The sequence below is a fragment of the Chrysochloris asiatica genome, unplaced genomic scaffold, assembly GCF_000296735.1.
Source record: "Chrysochloris asiatica unplaced genomic scaffold, ChrAsi1.0 scaffold00019, whole genome shotgun sequence".
NCBI classification, from domain to species: Eukaryota; Metazoa; Chordata; class Mammalia; order Afrosoricida; family Chrysochloridae; genus Chrysochloris; species Chrysochloris asiatica.
This window is the reverse complement of record NW_006408537.1, coordinates 6,766,092-6,787,885: the sequence shown is the minus strand read 5'-3', so window position 1 is coordinate 6,787,885 and position 21,794 is coordinate 6,766,092. Positions and strand designations below refer to the sequence as shown.

Sequence of the window (21,794 nt, the reverse complement as noted above, 5' to 3'; positions counted from 1 at the left end):
GTTGCGTGGTTGCTGTTAAATAGGAATCTCCTTGTGCTAAGGCTCTTAAGTCCAGCTCAAAGGCGGGATTTCCATCCTCGGATGTCAATCAAGAGGTGGAAGCACAGCAGGGGTGACTGAGTTGTAGTGAGATGCTTTGGGCAGAGATTAAGAGACATTAAAATAAAGACTTCACAACACTGGAAACAAATATAGACTCCTTCTCGATAACAAAGAGTGAAAGCTAAAAATGAAACAGCTCTTGAATGATCAAGTATAGAATGTCTTAATTAAACAAATGAATCAGCTATGCAACAAAGATCAGATGATGAAGGGTGTAATCTTTTCACTTAAGTCTATTGCTTGGGTTAGTTGTAAGCAAATATTTAGAGAGAGAGATGAGAATGAAGAAGCAAAGAAATATTGGAGCTTTCAATAAAGTACAGGGGAAAATCCCACTATCTTTTAAATCCATGTCTACAGTTTTTGAAGCCCCTTCATAAAGCATACTTGCAAATTAATTGAAGTTATTTCTTAAATTAATATTGGCAATGGAATCACCTAAAACTAAATAGAGCTAACACAGTTTCAGTGAATCCACCATCAATGTCCATGGAAATAGTAGTCAGGAAATCAAACCATGTACTACATTGGGGAAATCTTCCAAAAGAGATCTTGTTAAAGTGTTCAAAAGCAAAAATATCACTTTGAAAACAAAAGTGCACCTAACCCAGGCAATGCTATTTTTAATTGTCTCATATGCATGTGAAAGCTGTTCAATAAATAAGGAACACCATAGAAGAACTGATCCATTTAAATCATGGGTTAGTGAAGAATCTTGAATATAATATCGATTTCCAGAAGAATGAGCAAGTCTGTTTTGAAAGAAGTACAACCAGAATGCTTCTTAGAATTGAGGATGGTAAGACTTTGTCTCATATACTTTAGACATGCAATTAGAAGAATATGCTGGTTTGCGAATCTTCATAAATATCAATGTCTATTTTGGACAACCAAATGCTCTTTACTGATACTAATACAAGCAGAATGTTTTAAGCACACGGTATTAATAGTTTAGAAGAAATACACAATTTCTAACCAATCACTGAAAAGATGTTTACTGTAGCTGCTGTGTACTGTCAAGTTAATTCTGACTCATAGCAAGCCCCGTGACTGCGCAGAACCACCTCATAGGGTTTTCTAGGCTGTAATCTTTAAATGAACAGATGGTCACATCTTTTCCCCATGAAATGGCTGGTGAATTCCAGTCTTCCTATTAGTAACCAGGCACTTAAATATCATGTTACTAGGGCTTCTTGAAAAGATGTTTAGATAAATTTAAATTAAAAATTCTTATGAAAACCATGAATTTTTTAAAAATTTTTTTACTGAGAATGCAATTTTGAATCAACATCTTCTATTAGCTTTTTTAAAATGCAAAACTCTAATACTTTAGTAATCCTACTCTTTAAAATCCATTCTATACAATTCCAGTAAAAATATGCAATTACTTTTTTTTTTTTTTTGCAAAATAGCTATAATAAATTGTTGCACTCAGCTGTTCACATTAACAAGAAAACAGTTAAACAAATGATGATATATCTATGCTGTAGAATATTATGCCAACTTTAAAAAAAGAAAGAAATCATCATATACTGCAAGAAAGGTGTGTGTCAGGGTTATATAGTTTCATCAAATTTATTCAGTCAGTATGCTGAATAGATAACCCCAAAAGCTGGGCTATATGAAGAAGAATGCTGCATGGATATTGGAGAGGAGCTCCTAAGCAACCTGTCATATGCAGATGACACAACATTGCTTGCGGAAAGTGAAGCGGACTTGAAGTACTTACTGATGAAAATCAAAGACCACAGCATTCAGTATGGATTACAACTCAACATAAAGAAAATAAAAATCTTCGCAACAGGACCAATAAGCAGCATCATGATAAATGGAGAATATGTTGAAGTTTTCAAAGGTTTAATTTTACTTGGCTCCAGAATCAATTCTCATGGAAACAGCAGTCAAAAAATCAAATGATGTGTTACATTGGGCAAATTTGCTGCAAAAGACCTCATTAAAGTGTTAAAAAGCAATGTCACTTTGAGGACTAAGGTGAGCCTGATTCAAGTCATGGTATTTTTCAGTTGCCTCATATGCATGTGAAAGTTGGACAATGAATAAGGAAGACCAGAGAAGAACTGATGCATATGAACTATGGTGTTGGCCAATAATATTGAAAGTACCACTTACTGCCATAAGAACAAATTAATGTGCCTTGGAGAAAGTATAGCCAAACTGGTCCTTAGAAGAGAGAATACTGACAATTTATCTCACCTACTTTGGACGTGTTATTATGAGGGACCAATCTGCAGAGAAGGAAATGCCTTGGTAGAGAGTCAGTGAAAAACAGAAGACCCTCAACAAGATTAATTAACACAGTGGCTATAGTACTGGTCTCAAGCATAATAATTATAAGGATGGTGCAGCATTGGATAGTGTTTCCTTCTGTTGTCCACAGGGTTACTATGAAATGGGACTGGCTAAGTGACACCTAACAACATCATATATTGTTACGGTAAACAAACAGACTAAAACAATACATATAGTGTGATCCTACTTAATGTGTGGTGAGAGGGAGGGGAGGATGAGATTTGTGTGTATATGGGATGTGTTTGTGTGTATATAAGGTATTCAAGGCATACATAAATGCATTAAAGAAAAAGGAAAAATTCAAGAGAATGTTCATCATCTGACTACAGCTATGGGAAAGATAGAAATAGAATATTATGGTCAGCTACAAGAGGACTGTCCTCTGTGAATTGAATCCTTCTCTGTCAAGAAGGAAGCACATTATTTGATCCTTAATTCTTTCTCTGGTCCTCTTTCTCTCATCCAGCTTCTCTTTCCTCCTTTGCCCTCATCTCTCTATGAACTCAATCTGCCACAAATTTCTCTGTCACTGTGGGTTAATGCACCAGACTGCAAAGCCATTTGAACTGCAAGTTCGGTGGTTCAAGCTCACCAGCTGCTCCTCAGAAACCCTATACAGGGTCGCTAGGGGTTGGAACTGACTCAACAGCACTTAACAACAACAACAACAACAACAACAACATATCCTTTCAGAGAGAAGTCAGTCTGTTATGAATCCAAAGACTGGGAATTAAGTGGAAGTTGGTGACAGAATGAACAGTTTATTCAGGATGCTCTTCCACATAAATCTGAACCTGCATGCAGAAACTGGGGAGTCAGGATTCTTCCACCTGCTTCCAAGCTTAGTTCTGAGACCAGAACTAAGAGAGTCGGATGGGTAGGGGTTTGGAGCAAAGTAAAAAGATAGAAGTCTGTGTTCTTTACCATTTCACAAACAGGAGAACATAGAGGGTACTGAAATCAACCAATTGGTGTTTAGATGGTGACTACTTTATCCTTAAGTAAGACTCGGGGAAGTAATTTAATCTCTTAGCTTCCTTTTCTTCATATGTCAAACTGAGAAAATAATAGTATGAGGCTTATTAAGATGATAAGCTTCATGAGAAAATGCCAATTCCTTTGACAAAAAAAAAGGGCACTCAATGTAATTCTTAATAATTGTTACAAGATTCTGATTGGCTCCGTTAATGTATTCAACATTATTTCTACATAATGGATGCTCTAAGCAAGTGTTTTTGAAGCTTCGGGGAGACACTCATTAGTGAATCATGATATCTAATAGTGGATACTATTCAACATTAAATAAAATTAATAAGTGCTCTGGTAGCGTAGTGGTTACGAATCGGGCTGCGAACCTCAAGGTCAGCAGTTCGAAACTACCAGCTGTTACGTGGGAGAAAGATGAGGCTTTCTGCTCCCGTAAAGATTTATAGCTTCAAAAACCCTATACAGGGTAGCTGTGAGTTGGAACTGACTCCATGGCACATAACAACAAACAACAACATAGTAATAATGGAGTCCTGGTGTGGCAGTTGTGGGATAATGCACTCGACTTCAAGGTTGATTTGAACCATGAACCACAAGGTCTGTAGTTCAAACTCACCAGCTGCTCCTCAGAAACTTTATACAGGGTCACTATAAATTGGAACGGACTCAACGGCACTTAACAACAACAACAATAACAATAGTAGTAATAAAGAGTACATGGTACTTAAGAGTTCTTGATGGCTCAAATGGTTAAGTGCTTCACTACTAGCTGAAAGGCTGGCTGTTCAAATCCTCCCAGAGACACCTCAGAGAGGTCTAGAGATCTGCTTGTGAAATATTAGTACTCTGAAAGCCCTAAGAAACAGTTGTACTTTGCATAGATGGGGTTGCTGTGAGTTGAAATACAATCAACAGAAACCATCATCAATAACAATATCGCACATAACAGATTAATATGTATTGCTTACTGTGGCTGAAATCAAATGAGTATGAAAAACAATAATTCTAAGCTAAACAAATGTGACAAACTGGAAAAACAAAACACAAACACCTCCCTAACAGTCCTTTCAGTTCTACTCAATTCTGCTCCTTTCAAATAAAATAAACAAAGATGAGAGGGTTTTGGAAAGATGTTGAAATGATGGCCCTTCTAAAATACGTAAGTGCTAGGCTGATTAGAGAAGGCAGGGAACAATGATTAGAGATGTGATTCATCCAAAATACATGTCCTGTGCTTCTTCTATATAATATATTTGAGGAAGGGAAAGAGTTCTGGTTAGAACTAGTCAGGCCTAAGCATTTGTTTTCTTATTTTTGTTTGAAACATATTCTGTTAATTCAAGTATTTAGAACTGTGACTGAAGACCTTTGAGGTGCCACTACTTCTATAATCCTGTCACTTGAAATTCTTAACTTTAGTAAATAATGATCAAAGAGAAAACCCTACAGGTCTTATTCTTCCTAAATGCATGAAGAAGAGTGAAATTGTTTCTATTTATTTTTTTCCTACAATATGTATGTAGTATGCCAATGCCTAAGGAGCTCTGGTAGTATAGTGGTTATGAATCAAACTGCTAACATCAAGGTCTGCTAGTTCGAAACTACCTGTACTTCCACCAGAGAAAGATGAGGTTTTCTGCTCCTGTAAAGATTTACAGCCTCAGAGACCCTGTGCAGGATCACTATGAGTTGGAAATGACTCCACGGCACACAGTCACCACCACCCACCATGCCAATGCCTATGGATATTTGAATATTGACTTCTGCTGTCTCTCATGGATATTTTTTTTTCTATTGACTCTCCATAGATATTTTTTGCTTAGTATAAAACACAGTGTCCAAACACAATAAAAATAAAATCCAACAGCAATGGAAAGTACATGAGAAAAAATAAAAAACAGGCATGTAACAAGATTTAGAATGTTTCAAAAATGAAATTATCCATAATCTTCAGCATGCACTTTTTTTAGCATGACATTTACTATATCTACAAACCACTTGCAATTACCCATTGTAAAGTAACAGTGTACATGACTCTTGGTTGTTTTGTCATTTGGTATTTCCTTCTATAATGTAATATGTCATTCATTATTAGTGCTTTCAGTTTCAACATAGCTAACCACTTAGCGTTAATCAAAGAAGAAGATTGTTTAGGAAATACCATTCAACATAAAGGAGCTCTGGTAGCGTAGTGGTTACGAATCGGGCTGCGAACCGCAAGGTCCGCAGTTCGAAACTACCAGCTGCTCCGCGGGAGAAAGATGAGGCGATCTGCTCCCGTAAAGATTTGCAGCCTCGGAAACCCTGTTCAGGGTCGCTATGGGTCGAAACCGACTCGATGGCACTTAACAACAACAACAACATTCAACATGTATAATGTTAAAATTCTCTTCTTTATATCATGATTCCAAATGAAATATGTTTGTGGTGCTAATTATAGATGTTATAGAAATGTTTCCTTAGAGAGTTCTGTTATAATTAAAACCATACACTTCAAGTGTATTAACTGATACACGCACAAAAAAAAAAAAAATCACAATTTTTATCACATTGGCTGATGTGTATCTCCTATGTATCTATAAAGAAAAATAGAAGCATATATCTGTAGAATATTTTCTACAAATAAAAGATTACATGTGCAATGAAATAGTAAAAAGCCATCATTTCCTCCTGGGAAGCGCACCCATAGGTTAGGTGTTTACCATTAGAGGTCTAAGGGACTTTGGGGTGTCTGGCAGCATTGATGGTTGCGTGGGCAAACACTGGAGAGATCATGGAGAGGTCTTAGTATGTGATTGTTCACTTAGCCTCTTTCAATAAGACTCATAGACAAATTATTGCTCCATTTTTGCTATGAAATTTTGAATAAATTAAATTCCCAAATCCTAGTTTCCTTATTTCTTAAATAGAATAAATAAGGTTGTTGTTGTTAAGTGTTATCGAATCATTTCCAACTCAACATGACCCTGTATAGGGTTTCCAAGGGTCAGTTGGTGGATCTGAATAGCCAACCCTGTGGTTCAAAGTCCAGTGCTGACCCTATAGCAGCACAGCAAAAGTCCTGGAACTGCCATGTTGTTGCATTATTTATCCTTGATTCATTCTATCTTAATTATTCACAGCTTCATGTATTCCCTTCCCACAGTGACTCTTGTTATTAGGTACATTGGAGTTGGTACCTACTCATAGTGATCCTTTGCACAACAAAACAAATCACTGCCCAATTCTACACTAACTCACTCTCATTACCATGCTTGCTGCTGTCACTGTGCCAATCCATCTCATTGAGAGTCTTCCTCGTTTTCTCCAACTCTTCACTTTACTATGCATGGTGTCCTTCTCCAGGGACTGGTCCCTCCTGATGATATGTCTGAAGTATGAGATATGAAGTGTGGCTATCCTGGCTTCCAAGGAGCACTCTGGCTACACATCTTCCAACATAGATCTGTTTGTTCATTTGGTAGTTCATGGTATTTCAATGTTCTTCTCTAACACCATAACTCAAATGCATCAGTTCTCTATGGTCTTCTTTATTCACTGTCCAACTTTCACATGCATATGAGGTTATTGAAAATACCATGGCTTGGATCACACCTTAGTCCTCAAAATTAACATCTTTGCTCTTGAACACTTTAAAGAGACTTGCCTAATACATCATTTGAGATCTTGACTGCTGCTTCCATGAGTGTTGATGGTTGATCTGAGCAAAATTAAATCTTTGACAACTTCAATCTTTTCTCCATTTAACTTGATGTTATTTATTAGTCCAGTGGTGAGGAGTTTTATATTCTTTACATTGAGGTGCAATCCACACCAAAGGCTGTGGTCTTTAATCTTCATCAGTAAGTATTTTAAGTCCTCTTTGCTTTCAGCCATCAAGGTTGTATCATCTGCCTATCATAGGTTGTTAATGAGTCTTCCTCCAATCCTGATGCTACGTTCCTTTTCATATAATCCATCTTCTCAGATTGGGTGCTAAACATACAGATTGACTAAATATGGTGAAAGAATACAACTCTGGCATACAACTTTTCTAATTTTAAACCACCCAGTGTTCCCTTGTTCTGTTTGAACAACTGCCTCTTGGTCTATGTATAGGTTCCTCATGAGCGTAATTAAGTGTTCTGGAATATTCATCCTCTGTAGTATTATCCACAGCTTGTCATGATGCACACAACTGAAAGCCTTTGTGTAGTCAATAATGCACAGATGAGCATCTTTCTGGTATTCTCTGCTTTCAGCTAAGAAAGCAGACGTCCATCTGACATCAGTAGTGATATGACCCTTCCACATCCTCTTCTGAATCTGGCTTGAACTTCTGGCAGTTTTCTGTCAATGTACTCTTGTAGCCATTTTTGAATTACCTTTAGAAGCATTCTACTACTACAACATTTTAGAAATACCGCCAATAGCGACTCTAGGATTGGCTATATGTCTTACATTGTCTAATGAGGTATTAGTAGTGACAGGACAGATGTCATCCTAGTGTTTGTACCTTAAGCCTGAGCCACTCAGAATGTACTATCTCTATGGAAGAGACCCAGTCTATACTCCTTGTGTGGGGCTGTAGCATCAGCACTAGACTGTGAACCAGAGGGTTGGTAGTTCAAACCCATTAGCTGCTCCTTGGAAACTCTATACAGGGTAGTTATGACTCAAAACTGTCTTGATGGCACTAAACAACAACAACAACATACTGCTGAACAGATCATACAGAGGAATGCCAAGCTATCCAAGCCAACAGTGCTTGTTAGACACTCTCTTTGACCATCCTGCCTCAATTGAGCCACCAGATGACTGCAGCTACAAAAATGACTACAGACAAGACCATCAGAACTACCCAACGAAGCCAAGCCCATTGTGCAGAATTGTTAGCATATCATTCTTGCTCAGACAACTAAGTTTTTATGTGATTTGTTACTCAGAAATATCTAACTGATTCAAACTGTCATCTGATAGGATTAATCTTTCTTTCTATTGACATTGAAATGAGTAAGTGATTACTAAATGTGACCTATCGCCCACATTAAAAACATGTACCACTTGCTAATCTATGACTAAAATAGCAAATTCACAAACCATAATGAATAAATACATTTTAAAATGCTGTAACAACATGAAGTTGCCTTTGTGAACAAATATGCTGTGCTGATATACAGCACTGTGCTTTATAGATTAAAGTAAGAATGTATATATATTTTAAGGTGACTTTATTTGGGGAACTTACTGAAACATGATCTTCTATGAAGCATATGTTGGAAAATCTTGCACAACGATTCTTCATTTTGTGTAACAGACCTACAGGTGCACTGCACTTGAAGGACTGTCCCTAAGGTGCCCATGTAAGCTGCTTTGCAATCATTATTTCCTGAGCATATGAGGTCTTGCTTGCTTAAGGAACTGATGCAGGTTTCATCTTCATGACACTTTCTAGTCACATGCTGCCAACATTTTAACTTAAATATCCTATAACGCCTCCTAGAAAAAAAAAGAATCAAGAAGAGGAATCAGTCTCTGAATAATATTTCATTTTAGCATGTGGTGATGCCTTGCCTAATGAAAGACTGACATAAAACAGAATGCTTTCGGGATGTTAGTACATCGTTAGAAACTAAACTTGACTGTTCGAAGGATGTACATTCAAAGGATTGTGGAAGAAAGGAAAAGGAGCATTGTAAATTATTTTCTTTTTGTGATGTGAGACAGAATCTAGGATTCCATGGATATATTTTACTTCCCTACTAATTTCGTTTTAATGAGTAATGTTTTCCAGTATGAACTACTGGGAACATTTCTTAGCAATGTGTTGTTGTTGTTGTTTTATTTTGAAGCAGAATCTGGTTTTGTGACTACATTTAGTCTTTGTCTGAAACCATGGGATTTTAGAAAAGACACTGAACCTTTCAAGCCAGTTTTGCACAGAGTAGGTGGCACTGTACTCTTCTTGAATAGTTCTAAGCAGATTAGAGAAATTTTTAGTAAGAGCTGATATGTAAAAAAAAGCACAGAAATGTATTTATTGACCAAGATATTTCATTGGAACCACATTAATTCGTTACTTACCTAAACAAGTATTTAAGTCTTGCTAAAATAGCTAAACATAAAACTATGAATGTTATTGTTGTTAAGTGCCATCAAGTTGGCTCCAACTCATAGTGACCCTGTATAGGGTTTCCCAGGGATAGATGTTGAGTTTGAACCACCACCCTTTTGGTTAACTGTCCAGTGCTTATTGTAGACCACCACATTAGGATTCCAAAGTATGGATAAGGTACAATCATTTCATTTTTGAAATTTCAAATAAAGTATTTTTCTCAGTGGAAACAAGCATATTAATCTTATATAATTTATCATCTGAAAGTATTTTTTTCCCCTTTTCTTGAATAGTCCTCCATCAAACATTCATGAAAGTTTTTTGAATACATGGTATCTGTCATGAGTCTATTTGTCCACACATCATGTTTTTTATTAATATATTTTAAGCCATAGTCATGGATTGAATTGTGTCCCCTAAAATATCTGTTAGCCTTACTAGACCATGATTCTAGGTGAGTTGGCAGTTATGTAATCATCCCCCATAATATGATGTGACAGGTCAAAGCAACAAGATAATTAAAAGTGGGATGTTGTTAGGTGCCAAACAAACCACTTTCCGGTCCCATGTCATCCTCACAATTGTTAAGTTAGAGCCCACTGTTGCTGCAACTGTGTCATTGCATCATGTTAGAGGTTTTCCTCTTTGTCATGGACCCTTCATTTTATCAATCATGATGCTTCTCCAGGGACTGGTTCCTTCGAATAAGATGTACAAAGTATTAAAGCTGAGTTCTCACCATCCTGATTTCTAAGGAGCATGCTGATTCCACTGCATCTAAAATTGAGATGTTTGTTCTAAAGGTGGAATACACCACTCTTAGTCCCACCAGGACTCTGATCTAATGTACAGGAGATTACCAAGAGTGTGGTATGAAACACCTTTTGTTCTACAAAAGATAAAAGGAGAGAGCTGTAAGCAGAGAAAGGAAATCACTAGCACCAAGAAAAAGGAGCCAGCAGTGGCGTGCATCCTTTGAACCTGGGGTCCCTGCAGTGTGCAATTCTTAGATGCAGAGAGCAGGGATGTCAAAATCCATGGTGTGCTGGATTTGTAGATGCTGAAAGGAGACCAGGACTTTTTTCCCCAGTGTCAGTACTTTGAATTCAGATTTGTATTCTCATCAGCTGTGAGGAAATACAGTTCTGTTGGTTAAACCATACACTTGTAGTAATTCTGTTATCACAACAACAGATAAGTAAGAAAGTCTCCTTAAGAAAATCTGTATTTCTATATAATGACAAAACTCATTATTTTATTTTAAATATATATATACCACAATTCCCTGAAGACAAAATTCTGAAACCAGGGTAAAAAAATATGCTCCTTTAATGCTATATATATAACACATCATCTAAATGCAAACATTGACGGTATCACTTGTCATTTAGGATGTTGGTAAAGCATAACACAGAACATTGCACCTACATGCTGTTCAATATTTTCTAAATGTGTATTTCACAAAGTTTAGTTTGAGTTATATATCTACACAATGTATTTAATTCAGACGTTAAGTTGTGAAATTTTGTCTAAATGATTAAATAATATTCATTTAAAAACAAAAATAATCAATATATTCTAGCACATTAATCACAAGGTCAGTAGTTCAAACGGACCAGCCACTCCTCAGAACCCTATACAGGGTCACTAGGAGTAAGAACCAACTCAACATCACTTAGTAACAACAGTCACTTAAATCATAGGAAATCCAAATTTTTAAGTATGGACTTGCTTTTATAGTATAGAAATTTTGTTTTAGGATTCAAACATTTTTATATACCATGCTTTCATTATCATTATCATTATTATGTTGATGGTATTCAATTTTTAAACCAGTTTATTGTTCAAGTAGTGAAGCACTCAAAAGAGTAATCTTTCAGAATGAGTTTGTGTACTTGTTTTGCTATTTATTCTTAGTTACATTGCAAAATTTAAGACAGCATAGTATACTTAATTTCTGCATACAGAATTTTTTATTTGCCTTTGTGATATGAAATATAGTCAAATTTTATAAATATTCCATGCCACTTGACATAAATTTTTTCTGAACAAATAACTTTTCTGAATACTTTCTTGAGCAAATAATCCAAGAAGTTGGATTATATAAGGAAGAGTGTGCCATTAAGATTGTAGGAAGACTTATTAACAACCTGCAATATGCAGATGAAACAACCTTGCTTGCTGAAAATGAAAAGGACTTAAAGTACTTATAGATGAAGATCAAAGACCACAGCCTTCAGCATGGGTTGCCCATTAATGTAAAGAGAACAAAAATCCTCACCACTGGGTCAATAATCAACATCCATATAAATGGAGAAAAAATTGAAATTGTCAAAGACTTAATTTGCTTAGATCTACCAACACTCATGGAAGCATCAGTCAAGAAATCAAACGACATATTGCATTAGGTAAATCTGCTGCACAAGACCTCTTTAAAGTGTTCAAAAGCAAAGGTATCAGTTTGAAGGCTAAGGTGTGCTTGACCCAAGCCACGACACTTTCAATAACTTCATATGCATGCGAAAGTTAGAGAGTGAAAAAGGAAGATCGTGTAAGAATTTATGCATTTGAGTTATGGCTTTGGAGAAGAATATTAAAAGTACTTATGAACTGCTAGAAAAGCAAACAAATCTGAGTTGGAGAAACTACAACCAGAATGTTTCTTGGAATCCAGGATGGCCAGACTTTGTCTCTCATACTTCAGACATATTGTCAGGAGGGACCAGTCCCTAGAGAAGGATACCATGCTACATAAAGTGGAGGTCAGAAGAATAAAGGAAGTACCCCAATGAGACGGATTGGCACAGTGAGAGCAGCAATGGGAATGGGCTCAAGTTTAACAACAATTGTGACATTGCTGCTGGACTGGGCAGTGTTTTGTTCTGTAGTGCATGGGTTCAAATTGATAGCACCTACTAACAACAGTAAACTTCTTAAGTTCATAGAAATGATAATACACTTAATTATATATTTAATACATTCCCAAACATTTATAATTGGCAAAACATTCTCTTGCCACCCAATAAATATCTGTATTAGGCAAAATTAATTGAAAAATGACCTAGATAGTACCTTCTTTGCCTTTTCAAGAAAAAAAAAATTTTTTTTTTTCAAAAACTATCATTAATTGAGGATTCTTTGTGTGGTGCTGTAGGGTAAGTACTGCACTGATAACTGCAAGGTCATTGGTTCAAATCTACCAACCACTCCTCATAAAGTCTATACAGGGCTGGTATGAGTCAGAACCAACTTGATGACACTAAACAACAAAACAATAATTAATTGATGAAGCTGTACCCAGTACAGAAATTGTCTTATAAAAACCGTGCTCCATGTTTTGCCCCGTGGACAAGCTTTTCTGCAAAAAGTTAGGTGATAAAGATTTAACAGCCTTATAGAAGAAGTGGTTTTTCATGAGGAAATATCTTACATATGAATTTCATTAACTATAATTTAATAAAAATGGTGGAAATTTTCCTAAGGCAAAATTTGCTTGAGAAAATGACAAGATGTCTCTTTTCACCTTGACTACCCATAGTGCATAATGATTCTATTATCACTATAAAATATTCATTACAGGATTATTAGCACCTGGCAAAAGGAAATAGAAAACACAGTCATTACCCTCTGAACAAATCTCAGAAAGACAGAAATTACATTAAAAACAGCATATATAAATATATGGGTGTGTACATTTAAACATTACAAAAGTTAATGAAGTGAAAGCTACTCAAAAACAGAGGAAAGAAATGGGCAGATGGAATCTTTTGAGTGCCTATCATGTTCCAGATCCTGAACTGAGCACTTCAGAGGGATAGTTATACCTGAGAGGATTTTTTTTTGAGGAAATTCACTAAGTCTGTAGCATTTAACTTAGGAAAAGTTTGGGCCAAGGTGAGGTTAATGAAAAAATGTTTGCTTCTGAATCCATCACAGGTCTTCTTAAGAATGATAGCAACAGCTCCTGTCCCTTACTATTAAACTACTCCATTTGGTAGGGAAGCTCAGATATGTATATATATGTATATGTATATATATATACATACCCTGAAAGATGAATGAAAAAGACTTTAGGATAATAAAGTGGCATGTCAAGGGTCCTGGCACAAGCAAGGATCAGGTAAAGCTGGGTAGTCATTCATGGAACCATCTAGAGTTTTCATAGAGATTGCTTTTTTGTCCTGATTGATTAAGATAGTTTTAGATTTCATTGTTAGCATGCATAGCTAGATAGATAGAAATACACTATTTATGACAGTCTTATTTGTGATATGATATGGTATAAATCAAATATGCTTACCATATTTCATTGATTGTAAGATATCTCATTACTTTACATACAACTTAAAGTAATTAGCTATGGCAAAGGCTTTCTTGTTCTTGACCTTGAAACTCATTTTACGTATTTCAAGATTGGTGAAATGTGTAAAACATGTGCATGTTATAATAGATAAAAGATTTTTCACTAAAAAGAATTTTGCCACCACAATTCTCTCCATTTGTTGTACTGTGGTGACTTGCATGTTTCTCTGATGCTAGAAGTTATGCCTTCAGTATCTCAAATACCAGCAAGGTCAACAATAGTGGACAGATATCACTGAAGCTTCCAGACTAATACAGACTAGAAAGATAACCTGACAAGATACTTCTGAAAAAATTAACCATAGAACATCTCATGAATAGCAGCAGAACATTGTCTGATACAGTACCAGAAGATGAGTTCATTAAATTGAAAGGCAATCAAAATACAACTAGGGAATAATGGTTTCTTCAAAGCTGAATTGACCTTAATGACTTTGCTGATGTGCATGCCACAAAATGAGAAGAAAAAGAAAAATAAAAGCTGCAAACATTCATTAGTAATCTGAATGTGGAATGTATGAAGGACGAATCTAGGAAAACTTGGAGTTGTCAAAAATGAAAAGTAACACTTGAAGATCAATATTCTAGGCATCACTGAACTCAAATAAACTGGTCTTGACCATTTTAACACAGACAATAATATGAATTAGTATGTTGAGAATGACAGATTAAAAAGGATTGACGTCATATTCATTGTCAAAAGAATATTTCAAGATTTAGACCCAATAGAGGATCGCTATGAGTCACAACCAACTCACAGCACTTAACAACAACAAGACCCTGAGGTATAATGCTTACAGTGACAGGATAACATTCATATGTCTACAAGGAAGACCACTTAATATGAGTATTACCCAAATTTATATTTTTAAAATTAAAGTCAATGATGAAGAAAGTGAAGTATTTTCCTCAAATTTTTACTGTGATTTGAGTGAAAGTTTACAAAGAAATTTGTTTTCTTTTCAACAATTCATTGAAATTTTGATTCATGATATTGATTACAATTACCACAACATTCCCATAGCAACATTCTTCCTCCTTTCTACCTGTGACTGCTTTCATCTGGCCTTCTTTCCAACCCCTTTCTGCCTTCTGAACTTTATCCCTGGGAAAATGCTGCCCTTCTGATCTCCTATGATTGATTGTTTCAGAATTATATAGAACTTTGATGCTATTTGTTATTGTTGTTGTTATAGTTTACCCTATAAGCATATCTATCTTATGGCTTTAAGTTGAGCCATGGGGGTTAGTTTAGTAGAGATTGAAGATTTTTACCAACTTCTGCAATCTGAAATAAATCAAACATGTAATTAAGATGCAATGATAATTACTGGTGATTAGAATCAGAAAGTTAAAAAAAGAAGGATCAGCAATTAGAAAATATGGTCTTGGTGATAGAAACAACACTGGAAATTGCATGATAGTATTTTCAAGACCAATGAGCTGTTCATTTGAAATGTGTATTTTCCAATACCATAAATGGTGACTATACACATATTGCTCACCAAACATGAGTCAAATCAACTGCTTCTGTGAAAAGAGACAGCAGAGAAGCTCAAAATCATCAGTCAGAATAAGTCAGGGACCAACTGTGGAAGAGGTCATGAATTAATTATACACAAGATCCAGTTGAAGTTGAGGAAAATTGAAACAGTTAGACAAGAACCAAAGTAGGACCTTGATTGAATTCTGCCTGAATTTTGAGACTATCTCAAGAACTGACTTGATTCATTGAACATTAATGACAAAAGACCATATGAGTTTGGGGATGACATTAAGGACATCATACATAAAGAAAGCCTAATGCTTGTTAAAAGATCGGAAAGAAAGAAAAGACCAAAATAGGTCCTATAGGCTAATGTGCAGTTGTTCAAGAGGCAGTTGTTCAAAAAGAACAAATGGATACTGCTTGGTTTAAAATCTAGAAAGTTGTGTGTCAGAGCTAATACTTTCACCATATGTATTCAACTTGTATGCTGAAGAAACAGTCCAAGATGCTGGACAATATTAAAAAACAGCATCGGGTTTGGCGGAAGACTCATTAACAACTTGCAATTTGCAGATGATACAGCCTTGTTTGTTTAAAGTGGAGAGGACTCGAAGCACAGACTACCGTCTTCAGTATGATTATACCTCAACCCAAAGAACACAAAATGCTCACAACCAGACCAATAAGCAACATCATGATAAATGGAGAAATTATTTAAGTTGTCAAGGATTTCGTTTTACTTGTGACCATAATCAATGTCCATGGAAGCAGCAGTTAAAGAAATCAAATGATATATTGCATTGTGCAAATCTGTTGCAGAAGACCTCTTTAAAGTATTAAAAAGCACAGATGCTATTTTGAGGACTAAGGAGCTCTGGTAGAGTAGTGGTTATGAATTGGGCTGTGAACTGCAAGGTCAGCAGTTTGAAACTACCAACTGCTCGGTGGGAGAAAGATGAGGCTTTCTGTTCCCGTAAAGATTTACAGCCTCATAAACCCTGTTCAGGGTCACTGTGGGTCGGAACCGACTCGACGGCACTTAACAACAACAACAATTTTGAGGACTAAGGTAAACCTGATCTAAGCCATGATATCTTCAATCACCTCATATGCACATGAAAACTGGACAATAAATAAGGAAGACCAAAGAAAAATTGATGATTTTAATCATAGTATTGGCAAAGAATATTGAATACATTATGGACTATCAGAGAGATAAAAAATCTATCTCCAAAGAAGTACAACTAGAATGCTTCCTAGAAAGGAGATGGAAGTTTGTCTTAAGTATGTTATCAGAATGCATGTTATCAGAAGGACCAGTCCCTGAAGATGGAAATCAGGCATAGCGATTATTGTGAGGATAGTGCCGGACATAGCAGTGTCTCTCTCCTTCTATGGTACATAGGGCCACTATCAATGGGAACCAACTTGAAGGCAACTAAACACAGGATTTTGAGAGTACAAATGAAATAAAAAAATGTACCTTTTTCTAAAAATTACTTTAAAAAATACTTTTATTTTGAGTTGGGTGAAGGCTTGCTGTTGTTGTTGTTAAGTTCCATCCAGTCAGTTCCCACCTGTAGCGACCCTGTAGGGTAAGGCTTACAGAGCAGGTAATCAGTTTTGCATTTAACAATTCAGACATGTTTTATTTCATCTCAATAACTGCAGGAGTCCTGGTATGGCACTGATGAATAACTATTAAACTACAAATCTCAAGGTTGGCAGTTTAAATGCACCAGCCACTCACTCCCTGGAAACACTATACAGGGTTGATATGAGACGGAACCGAGTTGACAGCACTTAATAACAAAAACAATGATTGTAAACCCTTCCATGTAACATCACTTCTCCTGTTTCCATCCCCCCTTCTTTTCTAACTTTGTCCTTGAATGCTGCCTTTTAAAATCTCAAATGGTTGTTTAATCTAAAATGACTACTTCAGTTGTGTTGTTGCTCCCCTTATAAATTTATCTAATGCTTGGCTAAAAATTGAGCCTTGGGGTGAGTTCAGTTCCATACCTGAAGGGTGACTAAGGACCATAGTCTCTAGGATTCTAACAATATCTCTGACTAGTAAGCTTGTTTTTTAAATAACTATTATTTTTAATGTTGCTTTTCTCTATCACTTAAAATGAGCAAATTTAATGTTATTAAATAATTATATAATAAGACATCAATAATGAATAAATATTAAAATGGCATGACAGGATCCTTGACTAGAACTTGCTTAAGAACCTTGACATTCCATTGAAGTTGTAGGGAGAGATCAGTGCTTCCAATTCTGCTTAAATTCTTTACCTTTACCTCATGGCTTTCATGCTTTATGGGAACATTTCCCATTTTTTTTTAACCAATGCTTGTAAGACATGGCTTTATTTTGCACATTAAAATTATTTTTTTCTGAGGACAAAGGTGTGATGATAGTTAAAAGGATGAAAAAAAAAAAAGAAAGTTTACCAAGATTCAGCCACTTAGGGTGTTTGGTATCATGAAATCCTTCATATAACTTGTAAGTGACTGAAGCAACATGACACTTGTTGTTTGTTGTGAAGTGCCATCGAGTCGGTTCCGACCCATAGCGACCATGTACAGGGTTTCCTTTTTTCCTAATCTACCACACACTGAGCTAGCCCTCCCCACCAAATGTTCTGGTTGATAATTGAGCAAATTCACTATATAGGAAACAAACCATTGTTGAGCTTAATTAGTAAAGAATGTCTGCCTTGAGCATTATGCTCTTTTAAAGAACCATTAATCTGATCAAACTGGTAACAGCAACTCAAAAGGTAAATTGGGAATCTTAGGGACAGTGACTTTATGTTAATAGAGGAGGAACAATTCAGAAAAGAGGGGAGAAAATGGCTGCACAATTAATGTAATTAATGCCACTGAATAGCGCATTTAGAAATTGACCAATTGGTGTATGTTTTGCTGTGTATACTTTCAACAAAACAACAAAAATAAATTATATATTTTTTAAAAAAGGTAATCAAGGAAACTGGGTAGACAACTTAGTGTGAAGAATCACCTCCAAAAATAATGATTCCAAGAGTAAAAATTGATTTATTACTGATTTCTAAAGAAAACTCCTTCCACATGAAAACATCAATGCTATAAAAAAGTTTTGATTCATAAAATTAATTCAGAGGCCTCATTCTTTATCTTGTCCACTTAATAATGTCCCAAAGGATTCTGTCTTAGTCTGGGTTTTCTAGAGAAGCAAGATCAGCGAAACATATGAATATATATATAAAGAAAACTTTATTATTTTACTAGTATAGAATTTCAGGTCCCCAGCAGAAGAGAAAGCAAAAGTCCCTTCCATTTGTCCATTATATTGGGAGCAGGCCACACACGCGCAAGGAAGTATCCTTTCAATTGATTGGTTACTCATCATAGAACTAACTATTCCTGTATTAGGTTCCATCACCATGGAAATAAACACATTATAACTGCTAAACCTCTGGAAATCTTGGGCTAGTAAAGTTGACACAGAATCCTAACCAATACAGACCCTATATGATCTGGGTTTCTCTGTGCTCCAACCAGCTAAATCTCTAATCTGGCCTCTAACTACTGTCTCCTTGCATACTCTACTCTCTCAATTCTTTCAACATGCCACACATGTGTGTCTTTCTCAGCACTTTTACATTGTCTCTTATGAGTTCTTCAAGTCCTTGGTAAGATGCTCCCTACTTTGGCCAAGCCCATCTGCATTGCAAGAGTTTTTTTTTTTGTTTTTTTTTAATCACCCATGTTCTGCTTTTTATTTTCCCCGGAACTCTTGTTATTGTTATAAAGTGTCTTTGAGTCAAGTCTGTTCTGACTTATAGCGACTCTAAATAGGGTCTATGAGGAACAGCTCGTAGGTTTGAACTGTCAACCTGTGGTTAGCAGTCCAATGCTTATCCTATAGTGCTACACCAGGACTTTCCAAAACACTTATTATCCTTGTAATATATACTTTCCTAATAGATTGTGTGTATTTTTATTGTCTTCATTGCCTCACTAGACTAAAAACTCCAAAATGGCAGAAGTTATTTTACCTTCTGTTCACTAACGAGCCCTAGTGGTATTGGCTGCTAACTTAAGATCATCAGTTCAAATCTACTAGCCGTTCAGTGGAAGAAAGATGAGACTTTCTGCTCCCATAAAGATTTACAGTCTTGGAAACTCTCTACAGGGTTGCTATGAGTCTGGATCAAGTCCAGAGTAGATAGCAGCTGCATTTCACTCATTTATCCTGCCTGGCTAGGGGAGAAGTAGGTATTTGAGGATTATTTTTGAATCAATAAATAATTGCCTAAAATAGCTACTCTTTGAAATTCAAGGTTATCACATTGAGAAAATGAAAATGGATTTATTTCTGACATTCATGCTCATGTGTTGGAGAGGCCCAAACTTCACTGAAAGCTTCCTTCTCTTACTTTATCTCCAACCCATTACTGTAAAGATTTACTTTGAAGTACCACGTTTGAAAAATTATATAAAGTTTAACGGCCTTATATGATCACACAGAAAAGCTAATAAACAAAGTGGCATATTGCTCTTGTTGTTAAGTGCCATCAAGTCAGCTCTGACTCATAGCAACCCAGTATAGGGTTTCCAAGGTGCAGCTGGTAGTCTTGAACTGCCGACCTTGAAGTTCAAACCGACCCTAAAGTCCAGTGCCTTAACTCACAGCACCACACCAGGAGACAGGTATATTATCCAATTGTTCAGTTTCAATAGGTAAGTTTAATAATGTTGCTTGATGGCTGCAAAACCTTGACATACAGAGTTTCTTTGTTCCAAAAAGCCTGTTTTACATTTGAATTGTAAAATGGATACCACACATGTACTACAGATTCAAAAATAAGAATTGTCTGGCTTTATTTGCATGATGTTGGATGATGGTGGGAACTCTAGCGAATGTAATGAGATCAAGTGTTAGGACTGGACTGTAACAAATAAGGTGCCGAAATAAGAAAGTAAGGTATGCGTGTTTTTACTCACCTGCATAATTCATCATTTCTGCAGCTGTGAATTACATTGAGGCAAGTTGGGGGTGGAACTATGCTCAATGCACATGGCTTGCTGTGAAGAGCTTCTTTGGATTGCTGACAAGGTATATCAGATTGAGCACAGTCACAAAAAGCCAACATCTGGGCAATGTTAAAAGGCATATTTTGATAGAAGAACCTTATGGCTGCTTGGCAACGTTTCACATCACACAGATTTCCATTTGCTGAACAAGCTTTAAGGTAAAGGGCCAACTGTGCATTACAGACCACATCCCCTACACACGCCTCTGCCACTTCCAAACAGGACCAGATCTCTTTGAAACCTGAAAAGAATGATATACCCAGGTTGAACAAAAGTAAACGTAAAGCAATATATACAAAGTCTGCAAAATACTGTGAGAAGTTTGTGAACAAAATGAAAACGATGTTAACAATGAGCAAATATGATTTTTTTAAAGAATAAGTATGAATATAGTGAGAACTGAGTAGTGAACTATTTGAATCATCTTTCATCTTTATGGATGTTTATTAGAATCCAGAATTGATTGAAGTGTGCAGGCATAAAACTGCACTCAAAAAAAAATCAGTGAGTCCAAGTTTCAAAAGTAAACAGTAAATCTTCAAACTTCGCAGCTGAACTATTTAACTTATTTTGGTTCAACTCAAAATGACTCATTCTGTTGTATGTTCTATTTGGAGAAGAATCTTTACTAAAATCTACATATAGTTTTTCTAGCATATCAATATCTTTGCATTCTGAAAAACTGAAGTAACTGTGAATACCCTACCCCCACAACAAGCACATATTCACAAAGCCAATTGACGCAAAAATATTAAATTTCTGTGATCAACGTATCTATGGAGAGTAACCAAAGATATAATCTTTGGTTTTAATTGGAGAGTATGTCTCAGCACATCTATAAATCAATGATGGCTGGCATAGCAGATGCCTTTGATATGTCATTAGTGGAAGAAGTGAAATGATTTTGCTGCATTTTGTCACATTAGAGTTGTTAAAAAGTCATATGGTTTATTTTGCAGTAGGAAATCTGTGATAAGTATGGTTACTACACTTTAAATTATATTAGCTAGTACAATGCAGATCAAAATGACAACTTATAAACATTACCATGATGAGAAAGAGTAGTTAGATTCCACTGAAATTTATCCTCCTTCATATCATCTAGAAAGAAAACAAAGGAACAAATTTATTATTGGAAAATTTTCTAAATTTAATAAGAGAGTATAAAATAAATTTATAAATAGGCAATCAATCAAAACTGTGTATAAACTCAGTTAATACTTATTTAGATCTTGATAGTAAAAATCAGTGATGTTTACATTACGAAAAAGCAAAACCCTGAACTACCATTCACACAAGCTAAGCAGTGTGCACCAGTGTTGTATTCTTTCACCATACTTATTCAATCTGTATGCTGAGCAC

At 35.8% G+C, this 21,794-nt stretch overlaps 1 protein-coding gene across 1 annotated transcript in view; it reads right to left on the bottom strand.

The window, feature by feature from the left end:
- GFRAL (GDNF family receptor alpha like) overlaps positions 1-21,794 on the bottom strand; it is a 109,924-nt gene that overhangs the window by 64,497 nt on the left and 23,633 nt on the right. Inside the window, exons 4-6 of the mRNA XM_006835777.1 lie at positions 21,480-21,533; positions 20,343-20,673; positions 8,627-8,877 (exon numbers count right to left, since the gene is read on the bottom strand). Of these exons, the coding sequence (XP_006835840.1) occupies positions 8,627-8,877; positions 20,343-20,673; positions 21,480-21,533 (636 nt within the window). The remainder of the gene's footprint in view (positions 1-8,626; positions 8,878-20,342; positions 20,674-21,479; positions 21,534-21,794) is intronic.